This window comes from Plecotus auritus, assembly GCF_963455305.1.
Source record: "Plecotus auritus genome assembly, chromosome: 5".
Lineage (NCBI taxonomy): Eukaryota > Metazoa > Chordata > Mammalia > Chiroptera > Vespertilionidae > Plecotus > Plecotus auritus.
This window is the reverse complement of record NC_137776.1, coordinates 38,565,305-38,592,954: the sequence shown is the minus strand read 5'-3', so window position 1 is coordinate 38,592,954 and position 27,650 is coordinate 38,565,305. Positions and strand designations below refer to the sequence as shown.

The window sequence follows — 27,650 nt, the reverse complement described above, 5'->3', positions numbered from 1 at the left end:
GGAGGTTTATTCCAGCATGAATTATAAGGTACAGGTGGAGAAAACCCACACACGCAGCAGGGAGTGCACAGCCAAGGGAAAGCACCCTGTGGTGGAGTCACGCATGGGCACAACGGTTCCTGAGTTAATGGAAGGAGGATGTGGAAGGGGGTTCACAAGCTGGTCAGTGGACAAGGTCCAAGTATGTACTATGGTGCTCCCAGCTTTGGAGATGATCATGTGTAAACATACAGGAAACTCCAGTGTTTCACGGGTCAGGGAATAAAATTGAATCTTCTTCCAAACCTTCCCCAGCCTCAGGCTGTAGTCTGGGAGGGAGCTGGGCAGTACAGCTTTTTAGCCTGAGAGCCCTCTGATAGTGACTGGGAGTGAAAGGTTCAAGAAATGGTGACAGAATCAGGAGCCCTTGGCTAGGAATGGGGAGTGGAGAAAGTGGGTGAGGGGTTGAGCTGACTCCAGGTTGTGACCTGGAACATAGGATGCTGGGGGGCAGGCAGCACTTTGTGTAAACAGGTGGGCCTGGAGAGGGGTCATTCCATCATTCCAAGGACAGCAGGATCACAACACTAGAGAGGACACAGGACCCAGCGTCCACTGCCTGGATTGGCAGATGAGTCATGTGAGGGCTGAAGGGCAAGTAGGAAGTGAGCAGGGAGAGGCAGAGGGGGCCGTGGGTGCAGGGGCCCAGGATGGCACTAAGTGGAGGGTTGAGGCCTGGAAGGGCCACAGCTCTGAGTAAAGATGTAGGGGAATAGGCAGAGGCAGGTGGGGGTGACAGGGGGAGCGAGTCTCAGAGGTGGAGCCATTCTGCCCCTGGGGGAGTGTGAGGAGAGAATACTGGCTGGTGGGGCTGGGAGGGAGATGGTGGAGACTTGCCCCAGCCTACCAGGTTCCCCTGCTATAGTCGCCTGGCTTTGGGTACTCCAAAGGGGTGGCCAGTGGGGGCTGCATCTCCAGGGCGTGAGGCCTCTGCACTCCAGGTGGGTCTGACTCCAGGCCCCGCAGCCCCCAACATGATCCCTGTGACCTCAGAGGGAAGGAACTGGCGAGGCCCAGCTGGCTTCTGGTTGCCTAGGCTGTGGGCCCAGACTCTCTTCTGAGGCTGAGGGCTGGTCGTCCTTGGCTCCATTCGTCCCCAAGAGAGCCTGTGTCCAGGAAGGGTGGTCGAGGAGAGTATGATTAAACTGACTGCACCCCGGTCTGCTTGGCAGCAAGTACCTGGCTGGGGCCACTCCACAATGGGTACATGAGGGCTGTGGGTGGAGGCTCACCTCGTTCTCAGCCAGCGCCTGCTTGGCCAGGTAGTACTCCCGCTTCACCTTGATCTGCACAGACTCAGGGATGTCAGGTACCAGGAGGTCGAGGACCCGGCCGATGGAGAACACCACATGCTGGGAGCAGGGGACAGGACCAGCAGTGGGAGAGGGTACCCTACCCAATGGTAAAACAAGTGCCCAGAGTGGCCTTCATGGGCCCAGGTGTGGACACCTGCTTCCCAGGTGTGGGTGAACTGAAAAGCAGCAGTGTCATGGCCCCAGAGACCACCCCCTGCTTTTGTGGCCCTGTGGAGCTTCCCTGGGACACTACACGGTGCCCAGAGCATCCTGATGTCCACACAGCCCTGTGACAGGCTAGGCAGGGATTGCTCCCTTTTCCAGATGGGGAAATGATGCAGAGAGGAACTGTGATTTGACCATAGTGACAGAGCGGTAAGACCAGGGCTCTATTCCTTTGGACACACCACCCCCCATACCACATGGTAAGATTAGGCAAAGCATGAGGGTGGGGGAATCATGCTAAGGCCAACAGTGGGAAGCCAACAGAGGGCCTGAGACAGCCGTGGGCAAACTACGGCCCGCGGGCCGGATCCGGCCCGTTCGGCTGTTCTATCCGGCCCGCGGAGCCGAAAGAGCGGAGGGTTCTCTTGCTCTCCCCTCCGCTCCTTTACTTTGAATTCATATTAGTTCACACAAACACTCCATCCATGCTTTTGTTCCGGCCCTCCGGTACAGTTTAAGAACCCATTGTAGCCCTCGAGTCAAAAAGTTTGCCCACCCCTGGCCTGAGAGGTGCCCCAGCTACCTCAAACACAATGACAAAGGCCAGGCGGATAGCCAGAAGGTTCCAGTAGGTCCCGGAATAATGCCCATCGTCTTCCCTGAATGCCCGATACCTGCAGGAAATATGGGACTCGGTGTGGGGACCAGGGCAGATGACTTTTCGGCATCTCCACCTTTGGCCTCCCTGATGCTAAAATTCTGGGCTCACTTACCATGGAGGGTGCCTGAAGAGGGAAATATGCTCAAGCAGTGTTCTCTGACAGCACTTTTAGCTCTTACTGTTATGGTCCCAAAGGGAAGGAGGAGCTGGGTTATCCCGTTCCCCCACTAGGCTAACCTGGGCCCACTACTGTAGCCACATAAGTTAATACCCCAAATAGATGTATTAACAAATGACTAAAACTGTTTCTGTGTGTTTTTAATAGTAAAATTAAAACTGTAGAACAATAAGATGGACTGATGGGTGCTCAATAGGTTGTGGTAAAGCACATGAAGATCCTTGTCACACACAAGGAAATGAGACAAAAATAAATTCCTTCAGGATTTGTTAGAAAAATGTATAGTTAAGATTGTACGCTAAAAATATAAGGGTAGTCCCTAAAATAATAAAAATATACAGCATCAGTTCCAAATGAATGTAAAGAGAAAAAAAATACATAACACTAATTCAACAGGAAGTAGAAGAGGAATAAAAAGCAAAAAGAATAAATGGAGAAAGCACAGCTGGTGTTGCTCAGTGGTTGAGCACTGACCCATACACCAAGAGATTGATGGCTTGATTCCTGCTCAGGGCATACGCCCAGGCTGCAGGCTCAGTCCCCAGGAGGGGGCATGCAGGAGATAGCCTATCAATGATGTTTCTCATCTCTCATTGAGGTTTCTATCTCTGTTTCCCTCTCCCTTCCTCTCTCTCTAAAATCAATAAAAACATGTTTTAAAAAAACAATAAAGAAAAAAATAATAAACGGAGAAAGTATCCACTAAAAAGAGATGACAAATATGAACTTGTATGCAACTAAGAAACTCAAAATACATAAAGCAAAACCTGACAGAACCACCTGAAAAGACTGAAAGGCTTTAATTCACCTCTATTAGAATCTGATAGAATAAGCAGGGAAAAGTGGGGGAAATGAAAATCTGAACAATAAAATTAAGAAGTCTGGCCTATTAGTATATAAAGAAACTTGCTCCAAAATTGACAGTGAAAAAAATATATTTTCAAGTTCACCTGAAATATATGCAAAACCCATTGTGACCAGATCATGAAGAAGCCTCAACAATGTAAGAGATTTCCATATCAACTCTTCAGGTTCTCTGCCCTCCAAGTAATTAAATCAGAATCAATTACATTAATATATATATATATATATATATATATATATATATATATATATATATTATTAATTTCAGAGAGGAAAGGAGAGGGAGAGAGAAACATCAATGATGAGAGGGAATCATTGATTGGCTGCCTACTATATGCCCCACACCAGGAATTGAGCCTACAACCTGGGCATGTGCCCTGACCAGGATTTGAACCATGACCTCTTGGTTCATAGGTCAATGCTTAACCACTGAGCCACACTGGTCAGGCAATGACCTTTGTTTTTAAGTAGCAAACAGATTTTGTATGGATGGATCTAAAGGGTATTATGCTAAATGAAATAAGTCAGACAGAGAAAGACAAATATCATATGATTTTACTTATTTGTGGGATCTAAAAAACAAAACAAGCAAAACGGAAACAGACTCAGATTCAGAGAACAAACTGATGGTTGCCAAAGGAGAGGAAGGTGGGAGGATGGGTAAAACAGATGAAGGAGATTAAGAGGTACAAACTTCCAGTTATAAAATAAATAAGTCACAGGAATTTAATGTACATGCACTGTAGGGAATATAGTCAATAATATTGTAATAACAATATTATTGTTACTCGAGATAGCTAGATTTATCATGGTGTATAAAAATACTAAATCAGTATGTTAAAAACCTGAAACTAACATAATATTGCATGTCAAGTATAATTCAATTTTAAAAAAAGTCTGGCCCTGGTCATTTTGGCTCAGTGGATAGAGTGTCGGCCTGTGGACTGAAGGGTCCCAGGTTCGATTCCAGTCAGGAGCACGTGCTTGGGTTGTGGGCTCAGTCCCCAGTAGGGGGTGTGCAGGAGGCAGCCAATTGATTATTCTCTCTCATCGATGTTTCAATCTCTTTCTTCCTCTCTGAAATAATTTTTTTTTAAAAAAGGCTGTTTGAGAACTTACTCTCCTAGTAAACTCACAGATAAATAAAAAAATCACAATGGAAGTTATGAAATATTTAGAACTGAAGGAGAGCAGATATGTTATCAGCCCTAATAGAATGTGACTTGTAAGGGATATATTCAAGTAAATTTATAGACATTAATTTGTTTATTAAAACCCAATAAATACTAAAAATGAATGAGTTAAGGTTTAAACTCCAGAAAATTGACTTTTAAGAGAAAAGACACAAACTATATCTGGAAAGAAAATGCAGCCATAACTACAAAAACAGAAGAGCTTAAGAAAATCTAAGAGAATATTATGAATAAATTTTGTGTTACTTTTAAAAAAAAATTTAAATCCTCATCCAAGGATAATTTTTCCATTGATTTCTGGCAAGAGTGGAAGGCGGGGAGGGAGGTGGGGAGAGAGAGACACATCAATGGGAGAGAGACACATGCGCACGCACTGTGGAACCTGCAACCTTGCCCTTGACTGGGATTCGAACCCTTGACCCTTAGGTTCACAGGCCAATGCTCTACTCAGCCAATGTGGCCAGGGCTGTGTCACTTTTAAAGCTTAGCTGAGTTTTCTGTAAAAACAAAACAAAACAAAACTACCAAAATTGACTGAAAATGACCTAGAAAAAAAGAGAACTATAGCCCTAGCTGGTTTGACTCAGTGGTAGAGCAGTGGCCTGCAGACTGAAGGGTCCTGATTTCTATTCTGGTCATGGGCACATGCCCGGGTTTCGGGCTCAACCCCCAGTGGAGGGGCGTACAGGAGGCAGCCAACCAATGATTCTCTCTCATCATTCTCATCATTGATGTTTCTATCTCTCTGTCTCCCTCTTCCTTCCTCTCTGAAATCAATAAAAAATATATATATATATTTTTTAAAAAAGGTAACTATAAGTTGACCCTTAAACAACACGACCTTCAACTGTAAGGGTCATATGCTCAGATTTTCAAAAAAAAAAAAAAAGCCCGGTGTTGTTGGAGTGTCAGCTGTAACCGCCATCCCCCCCGCCCCTGAACCCCCCAGCTCCCTACCCCGGGGGATGAGGAGGATGGGTACTCACAGTCCCCACCCCGTGTCCCCGGAGTCCTACAGCCGGTGGCTTGTTTAAGGCAGGAAGCGCAGGGCTCGGGCCCAAGGCTCTCTGGTCGCCCCGTCCTCAGGACTGGTCTCTTATCCTGGGGAACTCCCCTTCCAGCCAGCCCTCAGCCCTGTTCTGCCCGCCCCTCACCTGGCGGCCTCACCTGCACGTGCGGTTGTGCGCGGTGGTGAAGGCCGGCGGAGCGCGCGCCAGTGTGAAGTTGACGAAGCCGCGCAGGTCACCGGCGCGGGTCCAACGGTAATAGGTGCGTGGCAGGAAATCGGAGGAGAAGGCCAGCAGCAAGGCCTGGGCGCCGGGCGGTCAGCGTGGACTGAACCCACCCAGCCCGCGGAGCCCCGCCCCCGTGGAGCCCCGCCCTGAGGAGCCCGCCCCATACCGCCCTTACCTCCCCCCACCTAGCGCTCACGTTGCTAATGACCGCCAGGTGCGTGATGCCAGCCAGGATGGGGAACCAGATGCCCACATCTTGCGCGCGCTCGGCCACTGGGCGCCGGCGCTCGCACACGAACTTGCGCGCGTCCAGGCGGATCTCCACCCAGTTGTTGAGCAGCGCGAAGAGAGGCGCCAGCGGGCAGGCGGCCACGAAGATGGTGACGAAGCCGAACTGCAGCACTGTGGGTGCAGGTGTCACCGCAGGCCCTGTGCCCGCCCGCCTGCTTCTGCTCTGATTCATTTCGTAGGCTTAGCACCAGGGCCCCTGCTCCCAGGAAGCCTCCCTGACTGCCCCTAACTGCTCCACAGAGCTGCATGAGGGGCATGGGTCTCCCGGGGCTCCCTGAGGTCTGGGATTCTCTCTCCTCCTGGGCTCGGCCTGCCCTGTGGGCTCCTGGCAGGAAAGGGAGATTTGAGGCCTGCCTTCTCCATTTACCCCTCTCAGGGAGCAGCTGGTTCCTCTGTAAAATACTAAGAAGAGCATTGGTCCCATCGCCTGCTGTCCAGTGGCCTAGAGCCACACAAGTCAACCCCACTCACACATTATCATGAAAAAGCATGTGAACTGTCTGCTCCCTCTTATCCAGGGACCAATGCAACTACTATCACCCCTTTTGCTTTGGCTGCCAGGGAGCTCAGTGATGTGTTGACTCAGATGCAACACTCCATTACAAGTGTGCCATGATCTCAGAGTAAGACCTTGGGCTGCTGGGACAAACATCCTGTCCCCCAAAAGTGCACCACCCCATGCAGGGAATGAGTGCAGGCACGGGCCACCACCTGGCCAGGGCACAGTTGAGGGTCTGGCAAAGAGTGTGGGCATCAAGAAAAGTTCTGGCCCTAGCTGGTTTGGCTCAGTGGATAGAGCGTCAGCCTGCGGACTGAGGGGTCCTGGGTTCTATTCAGGCCAAGGGCACATGCCTGGGTTGTGGGCTCAATCCCCAGTAGGGGGTGTGCAGGAGGCAGCCAATCAATGATTCTCTCTCATCATTGATGTTTCTCTCTCTCTCTCCCTCTCCCTTCCTCTCTGAAATCAATAAAAATACATGTATTAAAAAAAAGAAAAGTTCTGGAATCAACTCCCATATGGGACTCCATTGGGAGGCCTGTCGCCTCCCAGGTGCAGCCTTACTCCCAGGGGCAGTCGTCCCCACCCCTAGTGCCTGGTCTCCTGAGCACCCAGCTTCCTTCCTAGCTCCTACAGGAGGCTCAAGCAGATGCCTACTGGGGTGGGGGATTAAGGCCACTCCAGGAGAGCCCCATCAACTGCCCCCAGTCCTCTTTGCAATCTCTGTGCCCAGGGCGCTGTCCCTTCCCATCTTCAGCCTGCCTTTCTTGGGCACTCCCCACTGCGATCCCCACAAGTCCTTTCTGGATCCTTTGTAGGCTTGGCTCCACTAGGGACCCTCTGTCCCCCACCACACACACATCATGTTTCAAGGGAGACAGAGGAATGTTGAGGCTAGAGGACCCCAGGGGCACCTACCCATTTCGAGGTACTCATCAAATAGGCCCTCATAGGGCAGGAGCTCATAGTCTGCCTCCCAGGGCGTCTGGCTGGCAGCAGCTGAAGCCCCCACCTTCATCTTCTTGGAGCGAAGCCGGAACTTCTGCCACCAGCCCTTGAGCTTCCTGGAAATGGAAACACCCAGGAAAATAGCTTTTGCTCCTCCAGCTGGTTGCTCTGCAGTTTGAAGGCAGCAGTGGGGAGGTCTGGACCCTGGGACCAGCACAGCAGGCTGGCCAGGCCTTGCAGAACCCTCAAGAGCATCTGCCTCCTTCTGGGGGGGGGGGGGGATAGCCCCTCCCCCAGCTCCCCTGTAGTACCCCATTGTTCATGAAAGTTTTGGGGAGATGGATTCCTCCTGGGACATGCAAAGAGGTGACAAGAGGTATGTAAAGGAGGAAGTGAGCAGATGAGGAAATCGCTGTGTCGATGGGGGCATGTGTGCTTGTCACTTTGTCATATGTAGGGGAATGGGTGTATGTGGCTTTTTCAGCACTCATCCAGCCCCTACAGGCACCAACTACACCCCAAACTCATGATTTACTAGAATTCAGCTGCATAGCACTGACTGCACCCAAAGAGAGACATGGATTGGCCAAAGTCCCATAGCTACAGTGCGAGGGGCCCAGGGGAGTCCATGCTGTCTGTGGGAGATCAGGTGTGCAGGAGAGATGGCAAGATGTCCAGGTTGGGTCCAGCCTTGGGCAGTCATTGAAAGGGCTCTTGCCTGGGAGGGGGTCCCGTTTCTTGGATGGGAACCACAGTGGTGCCAGTGGGGGTGGCATTGGGGAGAAAGGACCCCAGTGGCAGGGTACCTGAGGCTGGGGACCTCCCCTTGATGCCCCCTCTGGTGCTGCCTTGGCTGGGGGTGCTGCAGAGTGTCCTTGCCACAGGGGCTACAGAAAGGATGGGCCTCCTCCCTCAACAAAGCTGGCCAGGACAAAAGAACTCAATATGCTGACATAGCAACCACAGGGTGCGGGTGTCACAGAGCCCATGGGGCAGATGGCAGGGCAGACCCTCCCCTCCCCTGCAGGTGCAACAGCCAGGTCCAGGGGGGACCCACCTGGCTTCCCTCCACCTCTTTTCCAGGTTGGGACTGGGCTGGGGCTACTGCCTCAGACACTCCCAGTCCCAGGGCCCCTGGATGCTGCCCAGGGCAAGTGGGGGACTCACGGGACGAGAATCTCCTGCACATTATTGATGACTTGCTTGCCCACCATGATGACCAGGAGCTCCTGTGCCAGCTCGATGAGACAGCCTCCTGCCGCACACTGCACAGCCAAGCTCCAGGTTAGTGCAGGGGCGGGGGTCTCCTCCCCACCTATCCTCCTCTAACCCTGAAAGGTGGCCCTTGCCATGTCCCTCCTCCCCTTCAGATATGCCATGGGTTGCACAGACCTACCCCCCAGACCTCACCCAAGTCTCCACTGTCTCCCCAAGGTCCACCTGGTGGACAGTTCATGGGAATGACCAGGGCCACTGATGCATGGCACCCCAGTTTTCCTTTGGAGACCCACATGGCGTGAGGCTGATGCTGGCCCTGTGGCTCCAGGGAGGACCCACTATGTAGCCTCAGCAATTCCAGCCAGTGAGAGGTGCACCCAAGGGCTTTTAGGGGGAGCTCCTGAGACAGCATACCTTGCACAGGGGTAGCAAGCAAGAGGGCGTCGGCCTGTGCTGTTGGGATGTTGGCTCCCCCAGGGGTTGGGAGAACCTGACCGAGCACAAGGCCAGTGCTAGGAAAGTAGGGCAGCATTGTTCAGACGTCTGCACCCAGCCCCACCTGAGCCCACAGGGCCTGACGGGCGTCATTATAGGAGCCAACGGAAAGGAACTCTGTTTTTGTTAAGCCAGTGTGAGTTGGGAACTTTTCCCACTGATGACCAAAAGCCCCCTGAGTTGGGGTCCCAGCTGCCCAGTCCCTGAAAAGCCCCTCCCCTATCATGAGAAAATAGAGTATTCCCCGGGGTTGGCTGCTTTGCAGGCAGTGGGGTTGGGTCACAGCCCAGACCCCTGGGAAGGAGGGAGCCCTTCCGGTCAGAGAGGCGAGGGTCTTCCAGGTGAGGCACTCAGCGGAGCAGTTGGAGCCCCGCCGCCCTGGCTCAGAGACCACCTGTGCACTGTTCCAGCTCCACCCAGGCTGTGCCCTCAGCCAGTGAGGAGCCAGATGCCTGGGGATCTCAAGGGGCTTTCTTCAGTGTCTCTGAGGGGTGGGGCAGGGTCAAGCTCAGGTACCCACAGTGGGCTCTGAGCCTGTGAGAGTCACCAGCCTCTGTGTTCCCAGTGGAGCTCTGGGCAGTGAAAGTGCCACCCTTGCCCCACTCTGACCTGACCTGTGACTTGTGAATCAGGTCAGAGTGGGGAAAGGGTGACACATGAGGACACGATTGTGTTTTGTGGGCGCTGTTCCAGGTGGGAGTCAGAATGCTATGAAGAGCCTGCTGTGGGGGTCCCGGGGCAGTTGTGACTGTGATGGGGGGGTGGGGGGGCAGAAAGAATCCCTGCAAATTAACATTCTGATGGAGGTTAGGGGGCAGGACCTGTGGGTGTCAGTCCCTACACACTTACCTCCTCGTTGCGAACCCCAAACAAGGTGTGGTAGTTGCCCGGGTACCCCACAAACCTAGAGGAAATGGAGGTCCAGAGGCCGCAAGTGAGGAGGTGCCATCAGCTGCCCCTCCCTCTCCCCCCACTATCTCCCTTGCTGCACACATCGGACCTGCAGGAACCTCAGGTTGGACCTGGAGCCCAGCTTTGCTCTGAGGCCCTGAGCCAGGACAGCTGCTGTCCCCACCAGGCCTCCTGGACTGTCATCCCCACCCTCCCTGAGCCTCTGGGGCCACATGGGTTGGGGCAGCGCAGGAGCAGGGCCCAGGGTGAGGTGAGGCCAGGGGAAGTGGTGCTGACCTGCCCTTGAAGAAGCCAATGTAGATGGGCGAGGAATAGAAGTTGACGAACTGGAAGATGAACACCTTGAGGGTGAAGGCATCCTCAAACCTGGTCTGCGTCCGGTGCATTTCTGGGCAGAGAGGTTCGCTCAGTCCCCCACAGCCCAGCCCTGTAGCCACCTCACCCTCGCAGGGAGTGAGGAAAGCCGCATTGGACAGAAATTCATTCAGGAAGGGGGCAAAGTGCAGCTTCCCTCAAGTTCTAATTTCCAAATCCTCTAAAAACATTATGTTGGTAGAGGAAGAGCTTGCAGGTGACTAAACCACAGCAATGCTGAGGATGAAATGGCAGGGCACAGAGAGTAGCCAGAGGCCGAGCGGAGTGACAGTTTGAGGCCTGGGTGACCGTGCCTGGAAAGCCTTTGCTGAGACAGAAGTCGGGGCATAAAAGGTGAATTGGAGGGGACACCTGAGGCCGGAAACGGGATGCACATGGCCCTGCTGTTGCAGTAACACTGTGGGGGCTCCCTGGGACACCTGCCCACCCAAAAGCTCCCCCCAGGTGGACACTGAGCTCTCTGTCCCACTCCTAGACCAGGGCTGCTAATAGACAATGTGTGGAATGAATGAATTGGTTCATTGGCATTTGTCTTTAGGAAATGGAGAGTAGAGAAAGTGTGGGGAGAGGCAGGCAGTGGGGCGGGCAGAGGGGGAGAAGAAGGAGTTTACTCTGCAGCTACCTCTAGTCATCTCTCAGACACTGAGAAAGCAGGAGCACACAGGGGGGCCTGGGCTGGGCAGACTGTCCCAGGGGAGCTCAGCTTCGAACGGTCCTGTGCACGGGGTGGGGGTGGGGTGAGGGCACCCCAGCTGCAGGGCAAGGCCTGGGTGCCCCAGAGGACCCTCTTGTCTCCACCCCCAGGTACTGTTCACAGTTGGGGTTGGGTCTCACATGCCATCTGTGCTAATTCAGACTTGAGGACCCTGTGATCTGCAAGGAAGTGTGTTCTGACTCGGGCAGCAGGGCTGGGATGGTCCTGAGTTGGCACTCAGCCTTGGCCACTCACCCCATCTTGTCAGGATGTGGGCCAAGGCCACATAGATCTTGGAGAGGACAAGGATGAAGACCAGGTTCACCACGGAGCCTGTAAGGCTGGCAATGCGAGAAGCCTGGTGACAGGGGGTGGATCAGAGCTGGTGCTGGGGATGGTCCCGAGCCATCCCCCACCCAGCAGGAGCAGGCAGTGGAGGCTCACCCAGGCTGCCAGGAGGGTGTTGTCCGACCTGGACACCAGGATGGCCATGATGGCGCGGTACAGGATGATGGACACGAGGCACATGACCACCACTGCCACCTATGGGGACCAAGTGCGTGAGCCCCCACGCCTAGGCCCGGGACTCCAGCGCCCTCAGGCCACAGCCCCCACCTATAGACCTGGTCGTGCTCCGTGCTTCTTCCAGTGGGTTGTTGGAGGGACAGGAAGGCAGGATGGGGGGCTGGGGAGAGCGGGCTGGGAGGCCATTTAGATTTACAGGTGGGCGATATCTGGGTGTCAAGGGAGCCACTGTGCATTGTTCTTGGTCCCAAGTGCTGAGAATCAACCATCCAGCCCCCACCCTGCTCTCCCACCGGCCAAAACTTGGGAATTCCTGCCATCTTGGAAGGGGAGGGCAAAGGAGGGTCATGCTAGGAAGCCACTTTGGCTGGAGGACCCCCCCATGCTTGAAAGATGCCCCAAGCCCACATCTGTGGGGAAACATTCGGGAGTCCCTGCCCACACACACTCACATCTTACAACCCTGGCCTGGCCCTGAGCTTGGCCCCTTCTCTGGAGCCCAGGCACACGAGGGCCTTTCTGCGGCAGCAAGTGTCTCACGGGTCCCAGGAGTAGGAGGGATAACAGCTGCCCTAAGCAGCGCAGGAGGAAGGGGCGTGATGGGGAGGGGAGGATGGCGGGACCCTCACCATCATCAGCACCAGCACGGAGCCGGCCAGCACGCGACGCATGCGGCTCCTCTTGGGGAAGTAGGGTTCCTCCTCGCCGGTGATGGGGTTCAGGGCTGTCATGGGGGCCGAGGCGGCAAACTGGGGCCGTGGCCTCTCCTGGAAGGGAGCCAATGCTTAGTGGCGGCCTCGTGGGCAGTGGCCACGGTCTGGGGACCGACCCACCTCGATGTCCTCGTAGTCGAAGCAGCCCCAGCGGTAGGCCAGCGTGGCGCTCTTCCGTTTCCAGTACTCCAGGAGCAGCACTGCCCACAGGGCCATGAACACGCTGAAGAAGACGGTACCGCCGTGGTCGAAGAGCCGGCCGGCCTGCGGGCGGGGCGAGTGGTTCGCACTCGCTTCCACTGCTGGCCCCTCTGTGCCTCAGTTTCTCCCTTGGGCAATGGATCATATTTTGGAAGCAGGTGACTTGTTTCCCGGCATGGGGCAGCAGCTCATGGGATGTTTCCCCAGGATGGCCACACCTGAGTCTCCCCCATAACGACTTAGGTGATTTATTTTTATTTTTTAAATATATTTTTATTGATTTCAGAGAGGAAGGCAGAGGGAGAAAGAGATAGAAACATCAATGATGAGAGAGAATCATTGATTGGCTGCCTCCTGCATGCCCCACAATGGGATCAAGCCCGCAACCTGGGCATGTGCCCTTGACTGGAATCGAACCCGGGACCCTTCAGTCCACAGGCTGACACTCTATCCACTGAGCTAAACCAGCTAGGGCCGACTTAGGTGATTTAGATGAGATTCTGGACTTTTTGAGCTGTTGATATTTGGGAGATTTTTGGAGTTAGAGTTATTGCTGTGATGAGTTTAGAACTTTGGGATGTTGGGTTGGAGTGACTGTATTTTGCACATGGGATGAACCTGAAGTTTGAGGGCCAGAGGGTGGACTGTAGTGGATTGGATTGTGGCCCCCACCTGGAACCTAAGAAAATAAGCTTATTTGGAACAAGGGCCTTTGTGTGTGTAATTAAGGTGGAGGTCTCTACATGAAAGTACCCTGGTTTAGGGGCCCCTGAGCCCAGTGACAAATCCTTATGACAGAAGAGAAGGGGGACAGACACACGTGCCCAGAGGGAAAGGCCACGTGAACATAGAGGCAGAAATTGGGGTGGTGCAGCGACCAGAAGTAGGAGCAAGGCAGGGAAGTCTCCAGGAGAAGCCAGCCTTGCTAACACCCGGAGTTTGGACTTCTAGCCTCTGAGCTGTGGGAAAATAATTCCTGTTGTTTCAAGAACAGGACTTTGTTAGAGCAGCCCTAGGAAATGGTACAGACGGATACCCAGGTGTGTGTCAAAGGTGTGTCTGGTCTGGGGCCCAACAGTGCACCAAGAGCTCCAAGCCAAGTGTGTGGGGGATGCAGGTGAGGCCACAAAGAAAAGCTAACACACCCACAGTGTGCTGGGCTGCTGTGGGGGCCCAAGGACTCCAAGGAGCTACCGGCCCCCACCTCTTAGGCTGGGGGCTCTGCTCAGCTGTGTCTGCCTTGGGGGGTCCTCTGGTTCACCTTGGTCAGTTACAGACAATAACAGCAGTAATAGCAAGGGCCCACCTATGGGCACCAACTGTTGTAGGCACTCCGCCAAGGGGAGCACCAGTCACAACCCCACACCAGGTGCAGACCTCACCACAGAGCCGGGGTCACAGGTGGGGCAGGACCAGGACCCAGGGAGCTCTCTTCATCCCTTCGTCCACCCTTCCTCATACCTGGACCAGGGCGCAGGCGCTGGAGAGCAGCCAGAAGGGGCAGTTGAGGCAGAGTGGGCACATCTGGAAGCTATCGGCACTGCTGCACAGCTCCTGCCTTCAGAGTGGAAGTGGGTGCTGGAGCATGGGGACCCCTTCCCACCAGGTCTGCCCCTTGTCCTCTTCCTCCCGCCACTGCCCTGGCCAGGTCCAGCATTTCTTTAAAATATATGCAATGATAATTTTTGAGATAACTTTTTGAAATTTCAGCTCCATAATAAAGTAAAATTCAAGCTCTGTATTTTGTTTATTAAAAGAAAAGCTTACACTATTCCAAGAAACAAGGTACCAACACAATTAGTCTGGGAGCACACCTGTCCACCTGTGTCATTTTGGAAACACACCTATCTACGTGTGTCATTCTGGGGCACACCTATCAGTATGGGAACACACCTGTTCACCTGTGTCAGCCTGAGGTCACACCTGTCCGATGGTCAGTCTCTGGAGCACCCCTATCTACCTGTCATCCTTCCAGCCAGATCCACTGGGCCCTCTGACATCCATGAAGGCAGGGAGGTGTTCATGTTCACCTCCATCCCCAGCTCTGCACAGGGCATGTGGGCTCCCCCTCCCCGGAGACAAAGGGCGAGGCCTGGGAGCTGAGGGGAGAGGGCACTTACGTGGGTGTGTCTGAGAATACCATGAAACAGCCCACCAGGAATACCAGCGTGCCCACCACGGCCGCTGGCAGGAGCCAGCCTGTGTAGAACCCTGCAGAGGGGAGCCAGGTAGGGGCCCCAGGAGCCAGCTGTTAGCAACCATGATGGGCCTGTGCACCCAGCTCTGGGCTGAGTGCCGGGTGGGGGTCTGCACAGACACAGTTGTCCCCCAGAGACCCACATCCAACCAGCAGGGTTTGAGGCCATCTCGGAAGCAGTTGTGGGGGGGACAGTCCTCAGAGGTTCCCCCGGCAGCCCCTTTGTCCTAGCCTCAGTCCTGGGCTCTGCAGCCCCCACCACATGACCAAGGCCTCATGAGCCGGGTCTGGCGGCTGGAGTTGGGAGGCCCACCTTCAGGAGGGGGTTCCCAGCCCCTCACTGGGGTGTTAAGACCGTCCTGGGCCAGTGGCTGTGTTGGCCTAGGAGGGATCAGCACGCTGACAGCCCAGCCCCGGTGCTCGCTCCCCTCTTGGAGACTATTACCCTGAAGACCAAAGTCAGGGGCCCAGGAGGCCCCAAGGGGCAGTGGGCAGGACTTACCCAGCCAGGCGAAGTAGAGGGCCACCTTCTCCCCGAAGTACCTGCGCACGTGGTCCAGAGGCTGGTACCTGTGCCACTTGCGCCAGCGGGCCCAGTACTGGAACAGGACCTGCCGCTGGTTGAGGCCAGGGGCCCACAGGCCCTCAGGGGGTGTTGTGAAGGGGCCCTGGGGACCAAAAGCCAGTGGGCGGGACTCAGACTGGTCTGGGCATCTTACACTCTAAGTGTGGGACTTCAATGCTGGGCAAGGCCATATGCCCGGTGTCCTAGACGCAGGGTTGCTGCTCGAGGATGACAGAGTTATGTTTGGGTCCTGGGGGGCAGGGAGGAGTCTAGGAAGGCCTCTCTGGGAGGGGCATCTGAGCTGGGCACCTCGGCCTCCTGGGGATCCCGGAGTCTCCGTCCAGGAGGAGCTGCGGCTGTGGTCCAGGATGGATTGGCATCTCTGGGTGGGCTTCTGCAGCTGGGGGCTGTGCTATCCCCTGAGCACTGGGCAAGCGAGGCCGGCTGTGCCAGGCGCTGTGCCGTCCTGTACTCTGGCCAGAGGTGGGAAGAGGGATGCCCCACAGCCAACGTGGAGCTGGCCATTCCGCTGCGTGTCCTCAGGTGGCCCCTCGGTACCTCATAAAGCAGCTGCAGGCCCGACCCTGCCCTCCACCCTGCTGCCCCTTCCTGCAGCTCTGGATTTGGTGGGCAACTGCGGGGGGGTGTTTTGTGGGCAGCTGCGGGGGTGAGGGGCATAAACAGCCTCCAGACCATGGTGGACATTTTGTCAGGACGATGGTGAGCGCCCCTTCACTGTTCAGTTTACCCAGATTTGGGGAGCACAGGGGACCTCACTGTCTTCCCCATGAAGATGGAGCTGTTGGGCCTGTTGCGTGCCAAGAGGGCAGTGCCTGGCTGCCCAGGGCCTTGAACAGCAGCATGGCCTGGTCACATTGCAGGCTGCCTGTCCAACAGCTGTCCCCACAGGGCAAGACCCCCTTGTCTAAGAACTCACCCATGCCTGAGTCCGAGACCCCCACCACAGCCTCTCCAGCCCCAGGTCTCACCTCGTGCAGAGGGAAGGCCGCCCTGAAGATGCCCTGGGACAGCAGCTGGTCGATCCCAAACAGACCTTTCTTCTCATGGCCGTAAGGGGTCTTGGCCAGGATCTCAAACAGCTGGGAGTGGTGGGGGAGGGCACTGGTCACCTGTCATGTGATGGGAGGGTAGAGAGATCCTGCCCTCCCATCTTAGGGCTGAGCCCACGGACAGTCTCCCACAGCTTCTGGTGACAAATGAAGAGAATACTTTGTGCGCCCAGATCTTCCTTCTGTAGCCGGCTCATACAACCACACCCCTGAGGTGGGATGGTCATTCTCCACTGTACAATCACAAGACCTGAGCCAGAATTGTGGGCGCACAGGAGTCGGGCTTGGATTTGACCCCAGGTTCTGGCTGTGCACAGCCAGCCCTGGACCCTGCTCTGAGCAGGGCCAGCCTCCAGTTGGACAGCTGTGTCAGGCGTGGGCTCTGCCCCTTTGGTGGCCAGCAGGGGGCGGCCCTAGCCAGGCCTGTCCAAAGCCTCTTCCTGTCACAGACCCTGGAGTGGCCTGGCTCAGCCCACCCTTCTCAGGCTCAATACTCTGACCCTCAGCTCTCTTCCTCACTGACCAGCAGGACCCACGTCCATCTAGGTCAGTAGCCGTGGCTGTCTGTCCCACAAGTCCATAACCAGATATGCATTCTGAGCCCTGGGGGCTCCCGCGGGGGCACTGACAGGGCCCCAACTGAGTTCAATGAGGGGGGACCCCTAAGTCTCCAGCCCCCAGCCCTGGCCTCAGTGCTCCCATCACAGGAGAGCTTTCCTGTGTCCAGACCTCAGGCTCCTTTGAGCCGGGTCAGGGTGTGGGGGACTACAGTGGGGACCCGCACTCACGATCTGGTGCCTGTTGGTGCAGGTGAAGAAGGTGTCCTGGTTGTCACTCCTGAGGAACCTGTGGGCATGTGAAAAGTGCAGAAGAGTCCACAAAGGCAGGGACACACACACACACACACACACACACACACACACACACACACACTGACCACGCTCATACTTTCTCCTCGCACACTGGGGAACAGCCACCATCCCCTTCCCACCCCCACCCCACCCCTCACCCCCCATGCAGGATCAAGTCCCATTTTTGTCTTTTCCTTTCTGGAGGCAGGAGGTCACAGAACATTGTCCAGAAGTCACAGAAATCCTCCACCCGGGACAGTGGCTGGCAGAGGGCAGGGCAGTGTGGGAGCCCCAGGCTCACAAGGAGCCCCGTGGCTTCCATGTGCATCAGAGCACCAAACATAGGTGTGCCATGTGACACATGCACACGGGAGAGGTGCCACCAGCAGCCAGTGTGGACTGACCATGACCATCTTCTGCCTCGTCTGTGAGAGGAGGTCCTCCAGCCGCCTGGGCCTGGGAGACCCTGCCACCCACCATGGACGTGTCATTGAGTAGGAAATGGGCCGTGTGTCCAGTAGCTGAGGTTTGGGGAACGTTTGTCCACAGCACAACCTGCCTGTCCTGACTGAAGTGGCCCACCTGCCCCTCATGATCCCTGGTTAAAAAGCTCCAGAAAGGAGAAGGTTTGGGAGAGCGTGGAGGTTTAGTTCTGTCACTCGTTGACCTCTCATGCACACATCCCTGGCTGTGTCCCCCTGCCCTGGCCACGTGTGAAGCTGTCCCGTGGGCACAGCAGGGCCACTGTCTCTTACCTCGACAGCTTGCTCACTTTGAACTGGCAGGAGTAACACTCGGGGGGCACGTCAGGCACGTCCTCCAGCAGGACATTGGGGATGCCCAGCCACCGCAGCAGGCTGGCCGACCAGTTGCAGGCCTGATTGGGCAGCTCCTGGAAAAGATCATCGCTTGTTCCTCCCACCCCTGAGCACGATGCCACGTGGCAGGGTGAGGTGTGTAGATTTGCAAACGGAGCAACAGCGAAAGGGCTCAGCCAGGGAACGGGCAAGCCCCTTCCTGTCTCGGGCCTGGGTGCTAGGGGGCTCAGCTGGTCCAGCTGAGGCCCAGATTTCAAGGCAGGGAGGTTTAGACGGTCACGTGTCCCTTTGTCTACCAAATGCCATGATGGTCAAAGGGAGCCAGAGTAGGTGGCAGAGCAGCCCCCAGGCATATCATCCGGAGATCACCTGCTGCCTCTCCACACTGTGTCTCCAGGCTGCCCCTCCCCCTCCTGCAGTGGTCCTCAATGGGCAGCCTGGTGGGGGTCGGAAGCTGGCGGGCCCAGGTGGTCAGACTAGGCCATGGTTGCTGCACACACTGCCCACGCCTCCCTACCCCCCCAGAGCAGCCATGGTTGTGGGGTCTGACCGCCCCACCCTGTCTGCCTAATAAGGCTTCCTGGAGAACAGTGTGATGGCAGCTATGAGGGACCTTTGAGGACAAAATGGGGAGCCTCAGGTTGTCAGCAATGGACACTGCACCCAGCACATGGGGTGCAGTCATTAGTAACCCTGGCTTGGGGGGACCTTCAGGCCTTCTCTGCATGTCATGCACTCCGGGTACCTGCAGGGGCAGCTTCAGGCGAAGGTCTTCTGCGTAGTAGCAGAGCACGGCCCAGGGGGCGCTGAGGAGGATGTAGTGCACAGCGCTGTCCTCATCCTGGACATGATGCTGTGGGGACCAGGGCTCTGTCAGAGCCTGAGGGTGTGCTGTGTACATGTTTGCAGCGTGCATACATGTACACATGTACACACATGTGCATGTTTGTATGGGTGCACACGTGGATGAATATTTGTAGACAGTGTATGTGCATGTGCACACATGCATACATGTGACTATTTCTACATGTGCACATGTGTGCATAGATGTGTGTATGGGTGTGTGCCCGTGTGTGTGTCCATTCACACTTTTAGGAAAAGGCAGATGTTTCTGTAGCCATGTTAACAACCAACCAGCCATGGTTTTAAACCTATTTGGTAAGTGACAGTGCCTCCGAAAGTAAAGCACAGGGTGCCTGCCCCTGTCTGAAGATCAGTCAATCAGCGACAGACAGAGGACACCAAGCTATTAGGGCCAATGCCAGCCATACCCCCTGTGATGAGCAAACCCTCCCCAAGGCCTGAGCTCAGAGTACTGCCCAAGCAGCCCTGCTCCCCTGACTAAAGCAGGCAATAACTTCAGCACAGCAGAGTCACCAGCAGGTGCTTTACAGTGGCCTGGCCGCCACTGCACCAGTGATGCAGGCAGGTCTCACAGGCATGACGTCAGGAAGAGTCACACTGAGCACAGCTCCATCTTATCAAGTTCAAACAGAAACAAAGATGCACTGTTTATCAACATAAAATGTGCTCAAATGGTAAAGATACACAAGAACAAGGTTAACGTGAAACTCAGGATTGATTACTCTGGGGCTGGGGAAGACAAACATTGGACAGCAGAGCCTGCTCTTGGGGCCAGAAAGCAGGTCAGACAATGCAGGAGACATGCAGAGGGACCCAGGATGGGGGCAGTGATGAGTTGGAACCAGAGTTCTGCACCCCAATCCCCACTGCTCCAAGCCCCCCTCGCTGCCTGTCTGCCCCCACTGCACACCAGCACCACACAGCTCCTTCCTGCTTTCTCATACTCCCTGCAACTGAAGTGGGACCAACTATTGTAACTGACATCATACCTATGAAAGGTCTGATGCATACCTTTAAGAACACAAGAGTTATAATGACACAAGAATTGTAATTACAAATGTCACCCCTAGACAGAAGCCCTAATGTTGGAGGTGAGACAGGTGAATGGAGAAGATGGCTCCTGAGTTTTCTGGTGAATCTGAAGGGCTCTGGCTTCTGTGAGTGAGCTTGTGTGCTACGATGGGTTGATATTTTACCTGAGGGGAGGGCCATCCCTGGGCTTGATTTGTTGTCATGCCCCAAGCCTAGTGGATGCAGAGCCTAGGGCCCTGCCCACAACCAACCCCTGTACCTGGTCCACATGCAGGCCAGCCATACGAAGGTTATCCAGGAAGGTCTCCCGCCAGGCCATGAGTGTGTGTCTCTTGTCCTGGGTGGCACTGTCCTGCTGCTGACCCAGCCTCAGGTCTTCCTCCCAAACAAGGACAAAGTCTGCTGGGAACCAACAGGGACAGAAGCAGGGAGAACAGGCTAACCCAGGGATGTCAGTCTCCCAGCTGGGACACCCGGGTACTGGGTGGGAAGTAGGAGTCAAGCACTTGGACACTTGGCCTACCCCTCTATACTAGAGGATGTGGTCATGGTCAAAGGGCCCAACACATATGATCTGAGAATCACAGAGAGAGAGGGTAGGAAGAAGCACTTTTTAAAGAAAAATGGTCAAGAATTTTTAAATCTGCCGGAACCGGTTTGGCTCAGTGGATAGAGCGTCGGCCTGCGGACTGAAAGGTCCCGGGTTTGATTCCGGTCAAGGGCATGTACCTTGGTTGCGGGCACATCCCCAGTGGGAGGTGTGCAGGAGGCAGCTGATCGATGTTTCTCTCTCATCGATGTTTCTAGCTCTCTATCCCTCTCCCTTCCTCTCTGTGAAATATCAATAAAATATATTTTAAAAAAAAAAGAATTTTTAAATCTGATGAAAAAAAAATCAATACAAAGAATAAAAAATCTCAGTGAGCCCCAAGCAGGATAAAGAAACTCCAGCTAGAAAAACCAAGGACAGCATGTCTTTGCTGTGCACTACAGAGAAAGAGGGGGGAAAATAAAAACATTATATTTCAGGGAACAATAAGAGTATGGACACCCAATTTCTCAACAGAAACCATGGAAGCCAAAGGACAATAGAATAGCATGTTTAAAGTGCTGGGGAAAATACAGAACACTGGAATTCTTATTCTGTAGAAATGTTCTTCAGAGATGAGGCTAAATGAAAACATCCTCAAACAATCAAAGTCTGGGAAATGAAGTCCAGTACACCTGCTCTACAGAAACATGGGGGAAAGTCCTTGAGGCCAAAGGTGATACTCTCAGATGGAAATGCAGATGAGCAATAAGAATGAATACACTGCAAAGGATAAACAATTAAATGTGAAAGTAAAGAGAGAAACCAAGATGGCGGCATAGGTAAATACCTAAACTGCTGCCTCACACAACAATTTCAAAACTGCAACTAAAAGACAAAACGGACATCATCCAGAACCACAGGAAAGCTGGCTGAGTGGAAATTCTACAACTAGAAGGAAAGAGAGGGGCACACGGAGACTCAGAGGAGCTGCAAAAGGCTGAGGTACGGAGATGTGCGCAGAGAGGATGGGCAGCTGAGTGCCGGGCTAGCTTTCTCTAGCGGGAGAGAGACGGAAGCTCCCGACTGCACTGAACCCCAGTTCTGATGGCACTGAACCCCAGTTCCAGGTGAGACCCTGGGGTCCCAGACTCATACCGGGGGAGTCTGGACTGTCGGGAAAAGAGAGGAGCCCACAGAAACTCAGGGGAGCCGTGAAAGGCAGAGGTCTGGAGGCGCGCATGCGAGTGTGCGCAGAGAGGACTGACTGCTGAGTGTGCCGCTGGCTTTCTCTAGCAGTAGGAAGACGGAAGCTCCCGACTGCGCTGAACTCCAGTTCCGGGTGAGATTCATTGGGGGAGAAACTGGACTGTCTGGCAGTGGGCGAAACTCGAGGGCGGCTTTCTCTCAGAGGTGCTTGCAGTGATTACCATGGGACACTGAGACCCAGGGGCCTCATAGGGCATGGCTGACTGGAAGCCAAGGCTGTCTGCTCCACCCTGAGATTCCACCCCATCCAAGCTGAGCTCAGAGGCTTTTGCAATTGTGCAAGTCTTGTCTCATAAGGCTGTCTCCAGCACAGAAGTTCTCCCAGCGTGGACATAGCTGATCCTCACAGCCAATTGGCCTAGAGGTCAATTCCTCCCCGCGATACCAACAACAATCAAGACTTAACTACAACAAGGCTGTACACACAGTCCACAAAGGGGTGCACCAAGAGTGTCCACCTCAGGTAACTGGGGAGGCTGAGCCACTAGGCCATATAGGACACCTAGCACATAAAGCTACTCTACCAACTCAGGGAAGCAGTGAAAATGCAGAGACAAAGAAACAGATCACAAACGAAAGAAATGGAGGAAAGCAAATGACTGGATATAGAGTTCAAAACCACGGTTATAAGGTTTTTCAAGAAATTCCTAGAAAAGGCCGATAAATTTAGCGAGACTCTCAAAGATCTGAAAAAGGACCAACTAGAAATTAAACATACACTGACTGAAATAAAAAATATTATACAGAGACCTAAAAGCAGACTAGAGGAATGCAAGAATCAAGTCAAAGATTTGAAATACAAAGAAGCAAAAAACACCCAACTGAAAAAACAAAAAGAAAAAAGAATCCAAAAATTTGCAGATAGCGTAAGGAGCCTCTGGAACAACTTCAAGCGTACCAACATCCGAATTATGAGGGTGCCAGAAGAAGAGAGAGAGCAAGGTACTGAAAACCTATTTGAAGAAATAATGACTGAAAACTTCCCCCACCTGGTGAAAGAAATAGACTCACAAATCCAAGAAGCGCAGAGAACCCCAAACAAAAGGAATCCAAAGAGGACCACACCAAGACACATCATAATTAAAATGGCAAGAGCAAAAGACAAAGAGAGAATATTAAAAGCAGCAAGAGAAAAACAGTTAATTACCTACAAGGGAGCACCCATATGATTGTCAGCTGATTTCTCAACAGAAACTATGCAAGCCAGACGGGAGTGGCAAGAAATATTCAAAGTGATGAATAGCAAGAACCTACAACCAAGATTACTCTACCCAGCAAAGCTATCATTCAGAATTGAAGGTCAGATAAAGAGCTTCACAGACAAGAAAAAGCTAAAGGAGTTCATCACCACCAAACCAGGATTATATGAAATGCTGAAGGGTATTCTTTAAGAAGAGGAAGAAGAAGAAAAAGGTAAAGATAAAAATTATGAACAACAAATACATATCTATCAACAAGTGAATCTAAAAATCAAGTGAATAAAAAATCTGATGAACAGAATAAACCGGTGAATATAATAGAATCAGGGGCATAGAAAGGGAGTAGACTGGCAATTCTTGGGGGGAAAGGGGTGTGGGGGTGCGGGAAGAGACTGGACAAAAAGGGTACACCTATGGATGAGGACAGTGTGGGGGAGGTAAGGGCAGAGGGTGGGGTGGGAACCGGGTAGAGGGGAGCTATGGGGGGAAAAATGAGGAACAATTGTAATAATCTGAACAATAAAGATTTATTAAATTTAAAAAAAAATAAAACGTGAAATTAAAACGACCTATTTACAGAGGACATGATCTTGTATATAGATATTCCAAAGGCATTCACTACAGAAACTATTAGAACTAATACCAGTTTTGAGAAGGTTGTTAGATACAAAATCAACATATAAATTTCAACTGTAGCCCTGGCCAGTGTGGCTCAGTTGTTTGGAGTGTTGTCCATGCACTGAACTGTCATGGTTTGATTCCTGGTCAGCACACATACCCAGGTTGTGGGTTCAATCTCCAGTCGGGATGTATATGGGAGGCAACTGATCAATGTTTCTCTCTCACATCTATGCCTTTTTCTCTCTCTCCCTCTCCCTTCCTCTCTAAAATAAATTTTTAAAAAATCAATTATATTTCCATATATTAGTAATAAACAAGCCAAAAATGAAATGAAGAAAAACAATTCCATTTACAACAACAATTCATATACAACAGCACCAAAAAAGAAACAAATTTTTAAAATGTGCAAGAATTATACATTGAGAACTACCTAATGCTGTTGAAATACATTGAAGAAGAGCTAAATAAATGTGAAGCATCCCTCGTGCATGAGTTGCATGTGAAGAAGACAACCTGGCCAGGATAGCAAACTGATTTACAGACTTAATTCCTATCAAACCCACAGCTGGCTTCCCCCCGCTCTCCCCCCCCGCCCAGAAAGTAACAAGTTTAAAATATCTGTGGAAACACATGAGATCCAGACTATTGAAAAAGAACAGAGATGGCCTCACCAGTATTGCTCAGTGGTTGAGCATTGACCCATGAACCAAGTGGTCACAGTTCGACTCTCAGTCAGAGCACATGCCTTGGTTGTGGGCTTCATCCCCAGTGTAGGGCATGCAGGAGGCAGCTGATCAATGATTCTCTCTCATCACTGTTTCTATCTCTCCCTCTCCCTTCCTTTCTCTAAAAACAAACAAACAAACAAACAAATAAATAAAAACATATTTTAAAAAAAGAACAGTGATACTACTCATGTTTTTTAAATTTTAGAACTCACTACAAAGTTAGAATAATCAAGACACTATGGTACTGGCATAAGGATAGAGATATATATGTAGTTCAATAAAATCTGAGATTCGGCCAACAATTCAATGGGAAAAGAACAATGATTTCAAGAAATGGTGCCAGCACAAGTGGACAGACACACGTAAGGCAAGAATTTGGTCCCCATTTCACACCGTACACAAGAATTAACTCAGAGTAGAGTTAAGATCATAAGATAAAGATCACACAACTAAGGATAAGAATGAAAATGGCCTGGATGGCGTAGCTCAGTGGTTGAGTGTTGACCCATGAACCAGGAGGTCACAATTTGATTCCCAGTCAGGGCAAGTGCCTGGGTTACGGGCTCAATCCCCAGTAGGGGGTGTGTAGGAGGCAGCCAATCAGTGCTTCTCTCTCATCATTGATGTTTCTATCTCTTCCTCTCCTTTCCTCTCTGAAATCAATAAAAATATTTTTTAAAAAGAATGAAAATGATAAGACTCAGGAGAAAATATGGAGATAAATAAATCTTCATGGCCTGGATTCTTAGATAGGACACCAAAAGCACAGCAATAAAAGAGAATATTAATAAGATGGACTTTGTAAAAATAAACAACTTATATGTTTCAAAGGACACTGACAGGAAGTAAAAAGGCAACCCACAGAATGGAAGAAAAACATACATGTAAATAGTGTATCTGATAAGGGTCTTGTATCCAGAATACATAAAGAACTTTTACAATCTAATAAAAAGATAAGTAACCCAATTTTATAATGCGCAAAGATTTTGAATAGACATTTCTCTAAAGAAGATATACAAATGGCCAATAAGCCTATGAAGAGAGGCTCAAGGAAAGTCATTAGGAAATTACAAACATGAGCCACATAGAGATGCCACTTCACACCCACTGGGATGACTGTCATCAAGACAGACAGTAAGTGCTGGCCAGGACGTGGAGAAACGGGAAGCCTGTACATTGCTGATGGTTTGTAAAATGGTGCTGTCACTTTGTAAAACAGTTTGGCAGCTCTTCAAAATGTTAAACATTGAAATACCATGTGACCTGGCAATTCCACTCAAAGATGAACACTTACGACTATGCAAAATAGTGTTTGTGAATGTCCACCAAGACGTTATCACAATAGCCCCCTCACCCCCCAAGTAGAAACAACCTAAATGTTCATCATCAATTCTTTTGGGTCTCTCCAGAAGTGGGGTTGCTGGGCCACCTGGTAACCCTATGTTTAATTTTTTGAGGAACCTCCATACTGTACCCCACAGTGGCTGCACCATTTCACATTCCCACCAGCAGTGCACAGGGTTCCAATTTATCTGCATCCTTATCAACACTTGGTATTTCCTGTTTTGTCATTGTTGTTGTAGGTGGGTGGGGGGTGAGGGCATCTACTATTAACAAGGATCGTTGCTGCATGGAGGGCAGGGTCAGATAGGTGAGCCCAGTGGTATGCAGTCCTCTCAGAGATGATGGTGGCTTGGTTCAGACAGGAGGGGTGGGGCGGGGGCGGGGCAGGGGGGAGGTGAGGAGTTGGTGGGAAAGCTATGGGGCACAACAGATAAGAATCTGAGGTGAGCCCTGGCTGGTGTTTTTTGGGCATTGGTTCAATTCCTGGTCAGGCACATGCCCTGGTTGTGGGCTTGATCCCCATTGGGGATGTGCAGGAGGCAGCTGATCGATGTCCCGCTCTCACATCGATGTTTCTCTCTCTCTCTCTCTCTCCCTCTCCCTTCCTCTCTCTCTAAAAATCAATTAAAAAATAAAAAGAATCTGAGGTGACTCCAAGCTGTCCTGAGGCCAGAGCAGGAGGGAGATGGGCCCCCCTCTGCCCTCCAGAGCTCTCTCAGCTTCAGCCCCTTAGTAGGAACCCCCCTTTCCTGCTGTGCCCGCAGACTATGTTCTGCTCACCATGGGGCCTTCACCCCATTTCCCAGCACAGCAATTGGCACCAGAGCTGGCTCAGGAGATAGTGCTGGGGTGGGGAAGGGCAGCCTGATCACAGAGGATGGTGATCCAGACCTGCTGTCCTTTTGCTACCATCTGGGGGTGCCCCATCTGTGTTCCCACCCCCAGGACCAACACAGGAACAGCTGGCAGATACTGGGAAGGGCTCACCGATCTGGGGCTTGGCAAGGCTCCCCACCCTGCAAGTGGCGGCCTGGTGTCCATCGGGCTGGAAGGAAAGCACCTCACGGTGAGAACACACCCCCACCCTGCCCTAGACCACCCAGGAACACAGAGGGCCAAATGGGTGTGGGCAGGGGGCTCATAGGCACATCCAGGATGAGCAGTCCCACGTCCTTCCTGCCCCCCTGGCCTCTCTGCAGTGGGCAAGGGTCAAGTTTGCAGGCAGCATGGCCAGTACCCAGGGTGCCCACCCTGCTGGCTCCAGGGTCTAGAGGGGAGTTGGGCTGCCCTGTAAGTGGCCCTGTGGATGGCCAGAGGTGGTCATGCGCCCAGAGGGTGGAATCCTGTTCTGGGTGAATGAGGCCTTGTGTTCCCTATCCCCAGACACTGTATTGTGGGGCAGCAGGAAGGGGCCCTTGTGTCTGTTCTCAGCTGTGGGGGCGGGATGGGCAGCACCCGGAGGCAGACACGAAGCCCAGGAGGACCAGAAATTCTCCCAACAGCCTCACTCAGGGTATCTGTGCCCCCCAGGGTCAGGAATGGGAGCCCTATGTCCCCCTCTCTTTCTTCCATGCTGATGGGATCTGACCCTGCCCCCTCTTATGCCTGAGTGGCCTCATCTAGCCATCCCAGGGGGTTTCCACACATCCCTCAGGGTCAGTGAGGCAGGCAGTGACCTAACTGTGACACCTCCCTCTTCCCAGGCAGCGTGGGGACGCTGGAGGTCCATGCAACAGGTGAGGGCTTGGAGTCTCCAGGAAGCATCCACCCCAGGGGCTCGGGGCCAGCGCAGGCCATTGTCCCCAGAGTCCCTGTGTCCATTCCGGGCCTGGAGTGGGACACAGAGACCCTCCAGTATCCACCTTAGACCATGTCCTGAAGCCCAGGGCAGGGAGCCAAAGGGCTGTGCTGGGCCTCCTGTACCCGAGGTCCCTGGTGATGGAGAGTTACCTGTGAGGTGTTGGCTGTGCTTCCGTAAGAGTCCCCCTTCTCCATCCCCAGGGCCATGTCGATCAGGACAGTACTGTCCTCCTCTGGGGCCCGCCTCCGCAGCATTCCGCTC

General features: G+C 52.9%; 1 protein-coding gene across 1 annotated transcript; it reads right to left on the bottom strand.

Annotated features, from left to right (window-relative positions):
* Positions 1 to 41: 41 nt before the first annotated feature.
* ANO7 (anoctamin 7) lies at positions 42 to 27,650 on the bottom strand. Its single transcript, XM_080668238.1, has 23 exons — positions 27,539 to 27,650; positions 26,576 to 26,633; positions 20,158 to 20,300; positions 18,748 to 18,855; positions 17,940 to 18,076; positions 17,122 to 17,179; positions 16,253 to 16,363; positions 15,201 to 15,366; positions 14,622 to 14,712; positions 13,963 to 14,059; positions 12,421 to 12,564; positions 12,217 to 12,354; positions 11,507 to 11,605; positions 11,318 to 11,420; positions 10,270 to 10,381; positions 9,931 to 9,985; positions 8,536 to 8,633; positions 7,339 to 7,484; positions 5,827 to 6,032; positions 5,563 to 5,705; positions 2,083 to 2,173; positions 1,272 to 1,391; positions 42 to 1,145 (listed from the first exon to the last, which is right to left on the bottom strand). Exons 1-23 carry the CDS (start codon positions 27,641 to 27,643, stop codon positions 1,029 to 1,031), a joined length of 2,646 nt encoding a protein of 881 aa, XP_080524364.1. The 5' UTR covers positions 27,644 to 27,650; the 3' UTR covers positions 42 to 1,028.